This window comes from Pezoporus wallicus, unplaced genomic scaffold (genome assembly GCF_028554395.1).
Source record: "Pezoporus wallicus isolate ANWC-B61680 ecotype Strahan unplaced genomic scaffold, APGP_CSIRO_Pwel_v1 contig_8042, whole genome shotgun sequence".
Classification (NCBI taxonomy): Eukaryota; Metazoa; Chordata; class Aves; order Psittaciformes; family Psittacidae; genus Pezoporus; species Pezoporus wallicus.
The window spans coordinates 2,722,874-2,736,637 of record NW_026639380.1 but is presented as its reverse complement, the minus strand read 5'-3'; the positions used below and the strand labels follow the sequence as shown (position 1 = coordinate 2,736,637).

The 13,764-nt window shown below is 37.7% G+C and overlaps 1 protein-coding gene across 10 annotated transcripts in view; it reads left to right on the top strand.

The window, feature by feature from the left end:
* PLD5 (phospholipase D family member 5) overlaps positions 1-13,764 on the top strand; it is a 162,766-nt gene that overhangs the window by 82,514 nt on the left and 66,488 nt on the right. For 5 of the 10 annotated variants that reach the window (XM_057414473.1, XM_057414477.1, XM_057414474.1 and 2 more), the window contains one exon: positions 9,982-10,150. The exons of the other annotated variants lie outside the window; for them this stretch is intronic. In XM_057414473.1, the coding sequence (XP_057270456.1) occupies positions 9,982-10,150 (169 nt within the window). The remainder of the gene's footprint in view (positions 1-9,981; positions 10,151-13,764) is intronic. 10 annotated transcript variants of the gene reach the window in all.

The following is a 13,764-nucleotide window of genomic DNA, read 5'->3' as shown; positions in this document are numbered from 1 at the left end:
TGTCTGCTGTTTTGTTTGCTGGAATGCCAGCTGGAGTTCCTTCTTCCCTTCTGCAGTGGTGTTCTTCCTTATAGTCATGTGAGCTTTTTATGTCCACTTCTTGCAGGGATGTCTGACATCCCTAGGATTCAGTATGACATAGGTGATTTTGGTGATTGCCACCATCTTTGCTAACAGTTAATTCTGGGTCTTTCAGCAGAATTTCTTTAAGCTTTTTTGCTGCAGATCCTGATCATGATACAATTTCTTATCAGGGACTGGGTTAATGCTTCAAAATTGCTCTTTTCAGACTCCCTGTATTTTCACCTTTTTGTCCTCTCAGCTTCACAACAATTACCATGTTTCATACCTCATGGAATTTATCATTCCTCAGGGTCTGTGGTTAGTCTGTTCTTGAATTAGTTGAAAGTAATAATAAAACATCCTTAAAAGCAGCTTTGAGAGAAATAAGGCTACTTCAACTGTCTGCTGCTTTGTTAGAACGTGTTGCTTACCATTTCAGTAAAGGGCTGTGAAAAGCTTTTTCTTATGTCTGCTACACATTTCAGCCATCATCTGGCTTTTAATCGTTCTGTTTCTTTAATCTTGGTATCTCTTCACTTTGCTTCACTCCTTGAACTTTACAAATTACAGCAGTCATGCAGAAGCAGGGAATGACAGAGGTCTGGTTTTGTGAGTTTTCTGACTTAAATGTATGAATAAAGAAATAGTTGACTGTGGAGCCTCCTAAAGATATGTGTACCCACAGTCATCATCAGAATTAAATTTGAACAAGAAAATACATGATCTGAAGGCAGGAAATAAATAGAAGCGATCCCATACTGCCCCTCATCAGACTGAGAATGGGAAAACCCTTTTTCAAATTTGCAAGGTTATAATGGATCTTAAATATGTATTTTGGTTTCTCATGAGGATACATGAACCATTTTGGTTAACAGTTTAATTTTATTCACTCCTAGGCAGTAGTCCAACTCTAATTTAACTGGATTTTCTATCTTTATACTGTATAAGGGAAGCAGTTCCTTAGGGAAACTGTCATAAAAGAAGATAGAATTGCTTAGAGAGAGGTGCAATGCTATTTACATCAGGCAAGATGTAACCAGAAGTAAAAAGGAAGTATTAATGTCATTTTCAATGGCACTGACAAGCTTTAATCTGGAATACTATGTGCAACTGACCACCAATAACCAAGAAGGTTGAACTCATAGTGAGTAGGAGGAGGTTCTAGGAAGGAAGACTCTATATAATAAAGAAGACACTAAAGGCACTTGACTGTGAGGGCGAAAGCTAAGAAAGGAAATAATTGTCATCCGTAAAAATATCACAGGAGAGAGACATGAGATCTGGGTTACTGAGGGTAAAGGATAGAGCAAGTAAAAGGATATCTAGTGAAGCAGATTTCTGCCTATGACAGCAGCAAGATAAAAAATATTCCAGTATGACAAGTCATGATAAAAACCCCTCCTTGTTCTATTATCTTTTCCTTATCTAGAAAATTTAGGAATAAACGCATATGAAACATTGTTTGAAGTAGCAAGGACAGGTACTTGATCACCCAGGAAACCTTTTCTATTTCAGTTTGGAACTTCTGTTTAAGTTCCTGCGTGCTGTCCAGGGCTTGCTGTGTTACCATGAGAGCTGCTTGTAAGTAGTGTAACCACATTTTTAAATCAATATATCTGATCTTGTATTTACTGCAGCTAAAGGTAAGCTGCAGCAGACTTTCAAAGCATTTTCATTAGGAATAATAATTAGAAGTCTTAGTCGATATTGTTATGCTTCTTGATTCTATGTTTCTTGTTATAGAGAAGGTGCTAACATAACCATAAACCCCCTCAAAGCAAACACAAAGAAAACTCCAAACAAAATAAACCACACAAAAAACATCACCCAAAACAGTAAACCAGATTAAATTTGCCTCGTGCCTCTGATGCAGAGTTTGAATGATGAGAATTCAGGCAGCAGTACTTAAAATACTGTATATTAAAATATCAACCCCAAATATTGTATATGGTCAGTGGACATTTTCAGAAGCCCATGCTGCTACCTCCCAATGCAGTAATTCCAAGGAATTTGCCAAAGATGGATCCTACTGTGTTTGTTACTACTGTTAGAGTAACAAGGAGCCCCAGATGAAGCGTGGCAAATTCATATACAAAATTAAAACTAGGAGTAGCACAAGACCTCTATCATATAGATTTATATTTTATTGTGTCTTTACACTTGCCTTTATTTCTGGTTCTATGGCTTGGCTGCTCAGTTAAAGATACTGGACTTTAACAATCAGTTATATTTTTCAGCAAGTGTGCTGTTATGATTCAGGCTTAATTCAGCAGAGCTAGAAACTTAAAGGAGAGCACCTGAAGCAAACCCACACATTATTTTTATTCCAGAAAGGTCTTTACACATATTTTGCCTGATCCCTTCAGTTGCATTCTAAGGGGTTTTTTGTTTGTTTATGAGGCATTTGTTACCGAGTCTTAACAATGTTAAATAATTTTATACAATGAAATCAACAACCTTCATTTCAGCATTCTGTTTATGGAGCAAGGGGCAGTTGATAAGGATTATTTTGGTATGAGCCTGGATTTGTAATAGTGGAGGGAAAAGGTCAGTATTGAGCTGGACTGACCTGCATAATTCAAGTAAAAGCCGAAGTCTGCATCAAGTATATGAGAAGCCCTAAGAAAATCAATAAGGCTGCTTAAAGGCTCAATGCTCAGTTGCACTTTATATATTTTTGTGAACTGAGGCAAAAATCAGTCATATCATTACAAACAAATGAAGATCTTTAATGTTTGCTATTTATTCTTTCTTTCCCATGTCTGTGCTCATTTTTCATTCGATACATTATATGACTGCTCTCTTAGTTCCAGTATTAAAATGGTTATGGCAGGCTAGATTTAATTTCTAAGGTTCAGATTTGCTTTGCCACAGGGGAGATATTGTCCCCAGTAGGTTGAAGTGACATTGTAAAACATCTGGTCAATTCTTTCCCTCTTTTGGATGCAGTTTTGCCTTTGAGAATTGAAACTTGCATCTGAGATACAATTGTGTAAATATAATTTCATCACCTAAAATACATTTAATTAGAAATTGTTCACAGGTTCGAGCCTTAGATGACTTGTGGTTTTGTACAGTGGGTGCTTCTTGTGAAACTTCTGTGCCTGTGGTTTGTTACAATATTGTGTGCTCCTCACTTGAGGAGAGTTGAAACAATAAGATGTTATTGTTGGTAGGTTCTGAAGATGATGGTGTAAGAGGGAGGGAATCATCTTTTTCCACAGGGCAGTCCAAAGAGAAAAGGTATTCCTGGAGTGCTTCAAGTTCCTTATTCTGTAGGCCCACAGAACTGAGTCTAATCTTTCACTGCTAAAAACCAATATTTTTCCTCTGACATAACTGCTGACTGAAAATCTTAGTTTTTATGTTGTACCAACCAAGAATCTGGCACGTAAAATCTGCCAGGTTTGATGGATGCATTGTGCATGTCTGCATGCTATATTTGGCTTGTAGACGTTGTGATGAGTGGGCACAAAAAAACAATTATGTGGGAATAGCAATAACAAAGTGATCTCCCAAGTTGACTATGGAAAATATAAAAAGGCCTAAATGGTGAGGAGTTAAAATATGCGTTGCTATATAGTTAGCATACGTCAGTCACTTCTGTGGACTGATAAGAAAAATTGAAAGGAGACTAAGTACAAAGAAGAAGCAGCCATAGAAGGGGAAAGCTGAGAAGCAACTTCCTATCTGGGCATTAGCTGAAGTGCTTAAAGCTGAAGTTCAGTGAGCACTTGAAGTTGGCAGGGCTGTTTATTCCTGCTTTGGTGCCACAGCCACCTCCTGCAGCTGTATGTTAAATAGGATCAGGCCCCTCACTTAGCTGAAGAGGCCTGTCTCTTTTGAGTCTGGTCACAGATGGCATTCACAGAATTTAGGCCAGTGGTTAGGAAATCGGTCAAACTGCAGTAGGTGCAAAATGGCTTAACCGTCCCTAGCTAGCTACATGTAACTTAGCAAATTATCTGCATGTCTTGCATTTGTAATGCAAAATGCTGTGGGTCTTTCTTGTGCCAGGGTGCCACACTGGCCCAGGTGAGCAGTGAGACTGAGGAGTCACTGACCCACTGCTGTGATGAGGAGCAAAAGCCTGGGATGAGTATGCGCCTCTTCTGCTTGTGGCAGCACAGCTAAAAGTAACACTGCTGTGCTGCATGCTGTAGCTATAGCTCTATTTCTTTATATGCTCCAACACAACAGTCTAGTAGTCCCATTTACATGCACACCTTTAAAACTGTTAGACCACTCCCTTTTTATTCCCCTAGGTTGCAATTCACATGTCCAGGGAAAGGGAAGTTAGGAAATCTGCTTTAAACTATCTAGTTAGGCCTCATATACAACAGGTTTTTACCTTTTTGCTCTCATATCTCATGACTGGTTACCAGATTCTGAATACAAAGAAAATCAAGAGATGAATCTTCCTTCAGAACACAGACTGATGCTATGTTTCTCTCAAATTCCAGCACAGTTTGATATCTTAGTAATTGTTAATATGCTCATTGCAGTGTTTTATCATTGGGCACATGGAATCCTGTTGAAAATACCTATTTTTCAGAAGGCAATAACAGCAGCTTTTCAGTTTAAGCATCACACTAATCTACTCTATCACATAACTCAGAAATATTCAGATAAAACTCTGTACCTGGACCCTAATGCTGCACGTCTGCAGAAAAAATATATCTAATGCACTTATCTGCATTCACTACAGATCTCATTCAAAACATAGTCTTAAACCAGGCATTCAGCATCCCAAAATTTTGTTTCTGGAGATCAAAGTTTTCATGACTAAAATTCAAAAAGCAGACAGGTAAATGTCAGCAAAGAGCTTTTGTTGTGCGCATACACTCGGGCACATGCACATGTACAAATGCACATACGTGTGTCCCGCCAGTTTTAGAGGACTGTTACAGAGCTTCCGGTACTTTCAGTTAGATGCTAATAACCTAGGTAGTTTTGAGTACTTAGCTTGAGTTCGCGGTCCATTATGCATATGACCTGGATTTTCTTTACTGGATGAGTCTGTATTGAGACAGACTGGAGGATTAATGTTCTATACCTTATCATTTTAATATGTTGTGAAGTTGGAATTATGAGAACTTTTATAGTTATGTAATAGTTACAGCTAAACTCTTCAACAGAGCTATAAATTTTTGCTAATAACCCAAATAACCCCAAGTGTATTCAAGAGACAGACATACAGCTTCTGCCTATTTTCACTGCCCTAGACCTCTTTCTACTCTAATTAACCCATATGCTAAACTAAAAGTATATCTATTCCCTTCAGAGGAAAAAATTGGTATATCAGAAACAAGCCTTCTCACTGTCTGACCAAAGAATTTTCAAAGGTGATGAACCCTTAGCCTGGGACAAAATTTACTTGGAATTGCTAAATTCAAGTCATGTAGCTGAGTTTAGAAGAGTCGTCTTATTGAGGTCAAGGTCTGTACTTTTTTGGGCATTAAATGCCATTATACTGCTTACCACATTTCTGTTGGCTTTCAGGAGTTTGAATCTCAGCTCTGACCCCTGTCTCTCTATAGCTTCACAGAAATCATGTAAAGTTACATTCAGGTTTCTCAGTCTGTGTGAGGTAGGTTTGAGCATATTCAGCTATATAACCACAGTGTAGCCTGTGTTGGCATTAATAGATGAAATGGAACACCAGGAAATCGGTGAAGGGAAGGACATTTCATCCAGCAGGTGTAAGGTTATCTGCTAATGATTTTGAGTGTAGGAAGTGTCTGTTTTAATCTCCATGCTACATTTGTTCTGTTTTGCTTTGTTAGTATGCCATTTTGCAGACTAAATTATGTCACCGTTCCTGATCTTCCTCAAGGTCTGTGAATGACCTTCTCTCATGGAAGTTTTTGTTACTCTATATTTTAAAAACCTCTTTGTGGGTTATATTGGAATGAAAATGAGAGCTAAATTTAGCTTTTATTGATTGAATTGGGGCTTGCAGACTCAAACTTTTGCACAGAAGGTTTAACAAAACTTTTATTGACTAAGCACTTTTGTGTTAAAGGAACTTTGCTGTTTTACTAAAGGAAAAGGGAAGATTATGAAGGCAAAGTCACTTAGTTTAAAAACTTGTGGTTGACTTTTTTTGTTAATTCTGAGTTTGATGTTGAGTTTTTGAGTAAATAGGGAAACATATTGGGGGGGTTGGCAGAATCATTTCATTATTAAAAGGAATTCTAAACCATGAAAACAACATTTTAACTGGTGCCCTTGATAAATGAAATGTCAAAGGACACAAAGTACTTACTATTTGGTTAAATCGAAGACTAGGAAATATATTAACAGATACTATCTGTTCTGACTAACAGTTTCACTAACGGGAATGCATTTCGCTTCTGTTACATAGAATCATTTAGGTTGGAAAAGACCTTTAAGATCAAGTCTAACTATTAGCACTGTTAAGCCCACCACTAAACCATGTCCCTGAAGCACCACATCTACACGTCTTTTAAATACCTCCAGGGATGGTGACTCAGCCACTTCCCTGGGCAGCCTGTTCCAATGCTTGGCAACCCTCTTGAAGAAATTTTCCCTAACATCAAACATCAGGTTGCCCCTTGTGCAACCTGAGGCTATTTCCTCTTGTCCTGTTACTTGTTACCTGGGAGAAGAGACCAACACCAACCTCACTACAACGTCCTTTCAGGTAGTTGTAGAGTACAATAATGTCTCCCCACAGCTTGCTTTACACAGCCCCAGTTCCCTTGGCAGGTCCTCATAAGATTTGAGCTCTAGACCCTTCACCAGATGTGTTGCTGTTTCCATTGCATTTCATGCAATTTTAACAGTATTCAATTAGAACAAAGATAATCAAACCCAAATTATAGAATGACAGGAGGTGTGTCACATTCTGTATTTAGTGCTAGTACTGTAGCCTGCTGAATGCTATGCAGATTGAAAAGTTAAGAGCTGATCCCCTAGTGAAGAGCAAGTTCAGCCCAACAGTTAGGACAGAGTTTCTTACCAAGTGGCACCTTGTTCCTGACAAGGATCCTTTTAAGAGAGAGATGAATATCCTTTTGCCCAGCAGATTTGTCTTGCTACATTATTTGAACAAGTAGACGGTTTTAACATACGGAAAGGAATAAGAGCCCAATTTTTTTTACATATCTTCATGGTTTCTCTTCCCAAATGTATCCATAGAGCAATGATGCAAACCTGCAGGTCTTACTCCATTACACTTTTAGGTTTAGCTTCCAGCCACTTCTGGAATCTGGGTTTATAATATGTAGATAGAGCATTTTCCTCGACTTCAGACCTAAATAACTTGAAATCCTTATATTGGAAATAAGCATGTATGTGTTTGACTGGATTAGGGCCCTAGTCTCGAATATAACATGCTAATCTTCTTGGACCTGGAGATACTGGAGATACTCAAAACCTGATGGGACAGTGTCTTGAGCAACCTGCTGTCACTGACCTTGCTTTGGCAAGGAGGGTTGAGCTACATGATCTCCAGGTTGTCAGCCCTTCTGAAGACTGTGTTACCTTTTTGTCAACTTTCAACTTGCCAAAGACAGAGTTAAGAAGAATGGAAGTTAAGCTAATGCTTTCCAGTGTGGCAGGACTTCAGTACATGGGAAACACAACTACAAGCCATTGGAAGCGACCATGACAGATTCAGTCCTATGAGTTCCTTTGTGGGTTCCTGTATATTTGTTTGCATAGGTTCAACCAGAAAACACTGTATGTCAGGTGATATTCTAATACTGACAAATTTTGAACAAATCTTGTGTTAAGGAAGTGATGTGCACTTTTAATTCTAGATAAATCTGAATCACTTTTGATAGATTATCTTTTGAATAATCATTTGATCTGAGGAATGTCTTTGGAGAATATTCAAAGTAACTCTCTCCTGTATCTGTATGTGACTGGGTAGGGGATGGCAGAGGCCAGGAAGACATGGAGTCGTTTCTCTTTGCTGCTGGATTGTTGGGTGAGGGAGAGTTTATGTCCTTGTAAATATAACTTTACCTTCTCTGCTTTGATTTCTTGCTCTTTGAAGGTGGCCATCCTGCAGCTCTTCATAAAATAGCTCTAGGAACATGAACACTGCTAAGAGCTGCACTATGATTAGTGATGTTAACTATTGAGAAAAAACTAACTACGCTTTCAAGGGACCTAACAAAAGTTTTATAACAGGATTAGGTGCAGCAGAAAGAAGTCTAAAACCTTAAGTGTTAGAGTAAAATAGATTCTTTTTAGAAGCATGGCATTGCTAATAGACTAATATAAGCTCTAAATATTTAAGGCACTAGTTACTTTGAAAAGTTCATAAACAAGGTAGGTGGAATGTTTTAGAATGAAGTAAACTTTGAAGACATAAAGAAATCAAGTTGTGTATTTAACCTTTTATTGTCAATTTACTGTTTTTACAACTTTGTTACTACAGTGAAGTTTAATGTTAATCACTAGAATACCATGTTCAAAGTATGTTATTGAGAACACCATCAGTAATTGCAGTTTAGTGATATATATGCTGACTGGCAGATTTTAGAGAATAAGAGAATGTACTTGAATGTTTAATGAAAGGAGGAGCTGTGCATGTTCTAGTTTTGGGGGGGATTTTTTGCCAAGCCAGGAGAGTAAGAATGTGATAATTATGACAGGTTTACTTTATCACGGTTCTTGATGGGTTTTCTTTACATTACTACAGGGTACTAATCTTCAGTCTTTTAACGGGTTAACTTCAGAAATATGCTTGATATTGTGAAAAAGCTGTAAAAGGTTCTATGTGACCCAGTCAAAAAGTGTACAATTCTCATTTACACTAAAGGCTGGTATTAATTATTTACTTAAAAAGTTTAAAAATTATATTCATATTGGATTTGATAATTAATGCTGTTAATAAGTACAGAAACAGACTAGAAGTACTCAATGTACTTGGATACAATGAAAATGAGTATTCTTCAAATCCCTACTACAGCCTTCCTAAATCTAGTTTGTATGATTTACAGTAAAAGTGGCAGATGTTAGGAGCACTTACAGAAGTGCCATCTGCATAAGCTGAAAATTTAATCTGTTTACCTACAGACAGAATTGGGAATCTTGTTTGACGTGTGTTTATTTGTAAGATTTCTCTGTTGAGTGTAGAGAGGAGCTTTACCTGCTGCAATTTAGGGAAACCTAGAAGGGAGGCAGTGTGCTGCATGAAACGCAATTTCCCTGAAGCAGAGGAGCATATTTTGAAGTGTCAGTTTACTACAATGTTAGTTTACCTCCTTGGATCCATGCGAATGTGTGTAATGTGATTTGCTTTTCAATAATATAGACAATAAGATTAAGGAGCCTTCAAAAAGCAACAGGAAATTAAAATGGCATAATTCTCCTTTCTTAAACACTGGATCCCAATTAGAGTATTACACAGGTAAACAAAAGCATAGAAATTAGGCAGCTTATAGCAGTTGGAAGGGGGGAATTCATGTATAGAGACTGCAGTGTAATAAAATGTCAGCTATAAAAGCAGACCTAAGAGAATGCCAGGCAATATACATTTCACCACTTTGCTTAGAGAGAAGAAATTAAATGCAAAAATGAGAGTGGCAACACAAGAAGAGATTGTTTCATTCTTCCCATCCTCACCTTAAGGACTAATTCCCACTTTCTGTGTTATTAGAAGTAAGTTTTTACATATTTAAGTTAGTTTCACAGAGCTTCAAAAGCTTAACTGGCTTTGCTGCATTAGAGTAGGTCATTTCTGCATTTAATTGTTTTGGGAAGTGCAGAGCATGACATTCAGCAACTTCAGAATGAGTTGCAGGGTGGCACACTGCTGAGAGCCTCTGGGAGCAGATGTTGAACCACAGGCCCAAAACCTGACATTCTTTACAATTTGGAACTTTTTAATGCAGAGAAGTGCTTTTGTTAAGTGGTTATTCTTTCCTTATCTATTCTCAGGGTTGCTCTTGTGGAAAATATTCCTGAAGGTATCAACTATTCAGACAGTGCACCATCCCATTTGTCTCTTTTCCAAGGCTGGATGAATTTACTTAATATGGCTGAAAAGTCTGTTGACATAGTATCTTCCCAGTGGGACCTCAATCACAGCCATCCATCAGCATGCCAGGTATGTTCTAGCCTAATGAAAGGGTGGGACTTTGACAATCTGTTCTTGTTTCACTATTAATTTTTTAGAACTACAGCCTGTCCCTGTACAGACCCATTTGTTTGAGTAGTGTAAGAAAAACATTTTCTCATGGAGATTTTCCTGCCAATACAATAGCTTTCTGAAAGTGGTGATATGTTAGTCTAGGTAACACATCCAACACATTCATATTGCTTCCATCTTAGGAAAGGATGTCATTGTGTAGTCTTAAGAACCCTGCAAAATTGTACCTATATTAACACATTTAGAATTAGGGAATATCCATAAATGTATACATTTCTTTTCTGTTTGGTTCAACTGAAACAGTAAAAGCATAGGCATGTGGGTTAATTCTGCAGCCAAATGGATAGAAGTACATATATAAAAAACAATGTAGTATCAGATGATTTCTCTTACCTTTCCAAAATGAATCTCGTGAGGGAGAAGTTTTCAGACTTCTGCAATTAAGAGCAATAGGAAAAAAATCATGAATCATAGTGAATGAGGCAGACATGCATTACAGTGATGTTATTCCAACAAAGACTTGAGATCAGTACTCTTAGAAATACGGTAAGGGCAGATTTCCACTTAGTATCAATTGTGAAGCTAAGTTATCAAAGAGTTGGTAGTTTGAGAGTATGTCCTCTTTTCCACTATCTGTATTCGTTGCTGAAAGAAGCTGCTCGGCTAACATGAAATGGGGTTAAAATGGCAGCCAGGTAAGGAATCAACGCTGTTATACTATGGTATAAACCCTTCCCTTTCCTCTCTAGTTCTGGTAGGTCGCAGACAAAGACTGGTATTCTGAGCAACTAAAGATATTACTGCAAATAGTCTGTGTTTTCAAGTCGTGAGCTGGATTTTACTTCTTTTGAAAGAGGCTGTAGCCGAGTTGAATGTCATACATTAACTTTCCTTCAGAATAAATCTTCTGCATGTCCATTAAAAAGAGTGAAAATCTGAGGCAAGCACCCGAATGAGAAATGCAGTGCAAACCCTTCCTTTTAGAATGCTTATAAATATTGGAATATAGTTTGCGAATAAATGTATTGAGTATCAAAATATTGAGTTTTTTCACAATGTAATTATGCAGCTAAGCTTTATTTAAATGTATTGCCTAAGAAACTTCAAACCCATGTACTGTCATTCAAGCAGATGAATTCAAAGAGATAGTGCCTTAGATGTTTTTAGGATGTGCATGAATTGGTGTATGCATGAATCTTTTAAAAATGTTTTGTCTGAAAAAAATTCAATATGTCATTTTCTTCAAAACCAGCAGAGCCTAACAAATCTCAATCAGAGGACAAAAATAGGAAACTGGAAATTGGGATTTCAGTAGTTAAGCATCAAATCTATTCACACTGTTCCACATTCTCATGCAAAGTAAAAACTGTAAGATACTGTGGAATGTCAGAGCAGGGAAAGGGAGAAGAGATATGCAAGAAGTGGATTTGCTCTTTCATCCTCAAATGCACAATTAAAGCCAGAAAAACGAAACATTTTTCATAATATTCTATTCTGGTATCTATTTCTGCCTGCTAGTAGTCTTACAAAAGTGGGTAATTACTTCTGTTTAAAGGCAATTAATATTCCAGTCATTTCCTCATTTGTACAGCAGTGTGGGCTGAACAGCTGATAGATCTTTCTGTCAAGCTTGTCTATCCATGCTAAAACACTGTACTTCTATTGGCCAGTCTAATTGCTAAAGAAATTGCCAAGTCGCAGCACTTCCTAGCAAATTGCTGCCCAGGAGAATGTACACAAAGCTTAGCTTGTGAAAGGGAAAGGAGAAAACTTGTTACATCTGCTTCTTCACTTAGAAAATTAAAGTGAAATTTCAGAGGACCTTCAATAATTGTAATCTAGCTGTTTTCTGAGTTATAAATAGACTGTTCTCAAGTCTTTACAATTTGAATTTAGGGAAATTTGCCCCAAAATAACAGAAGCATTATGAAAGGTTAGGGGGTGAGATGCAAAACTTCCAGGTGGTATGGTGTTTAGTTAGTTCTAGCCTTTCCTTGAATGATCCTTGTTTTATCAGAAACTGAGCACGTAACCATTTTCCATATGGACCCACATCCTGCTCTGTAACTTCTGATTTCCATTTTATGAATATTCAAGGCATATTGCAAAGCAAGGTTGTCTACAAGAGCACTTCAACAGACGTGGATTTTTGAAGGAGAAAGGCTGAGTAGGCTAGATTGCTTTTTGATAATTAGTTACAAGGTTTAGCTATTTTCTCTGTATATGTTTGTGTAGTTATATACACGCGCACATGCATATATATATATATACGTACATTATACATATGCATTCATATGGACATGCATACGTGTACATATATGCATGTCCAATACATGTATTGAGGAAACACAGAGCAGAAAATTCTGCAGCTGTATGTACACACACACATATATATATATATATGCCCAATATAAATATCATCCATATACGTAGAATCATCGAATAGTTAGGGTTGGAAAGGACCTTAAGATCATCTAGTTCCAACCCCCCTGCCATGGGCAGGGACACATTGTCCATTTTGTCCAATGTATTGGACATACATAAATGCATATACATATGTCTGCATATATGAAATTGCAGAAGTTCCTGCTGTATTTTTGTTAACTTTTGTTTGTGGGTGTGGTACCTATGTTACCTTGTGTCCTTGACAGTTGCCTGTCCATGTTTTATTGTTATAAGTCTAAACTAGCAGTCACAGCTGGCTAAGTTGTCCAGGTCACAACTGCTCCACTTGGCCATCTGAGTTCATGAGTCTTGCTAAATTAGTCTCCAAATGGAAACACATGATGCTGCAGTGTTCGATGTGCTTCTACAGGTTAGGCGGTCAAGTAAACAAATATTTGGCAAAATACTGAATAGGCTTTCTACACCTGCTTTTCTCATTCAGAAGATAAAATGTGTTTTGGTGATTTTTGCATTATCATCTGTGCATTTTCCAGACAGCAGGGTAGCTGTCGTGTAGAAGCCTTGAGATTTTTGCAGAATGTGAATGTGTGACTCCTGTGGCAATCTGATGTTTAGAGATACCAGAGGATAATGGAAACACAATTTCGGAGGTTAGCCTTTCATTCATTGCAGTGAAGGGAGAAGTGAATGTGAGATAATGCCAATTTCATGATTTTTCACAATTAATTTCCTCTGGCTCATCTCATATTTAGAAACCTTAATTTGGAGTGACCTTTTATAATTCTTACTCACAAATTTTATTCTGTTTCACAAATAAGAATTAATGCCATCATGACTTACTGATACCGCTATGAGTATGGCAGAGTTCTCCCTGGATGGCTATTTGGATGTGTCGTGGTTTAAACCCAGTCAGGTAACTCGTTCACTCACTCCCCCCCCTTCTTTCCCTCCCCCTACTCCCGGAGGGACGGAGAGGAGAATCGAAAAGAATGCAACTCCCACAGGTTGAGATAAGAACAGTTTAGTAACTAAGGTATAACACAGATCACTACTGCTACCACCAATAATAACAATGATAAAGGAAATAACAAGGGAAGAGAATACAACACCTCACCACCAACCAACCGATAACTTGCCCCCCAAGCCCGACCAAGCACTGACCGATA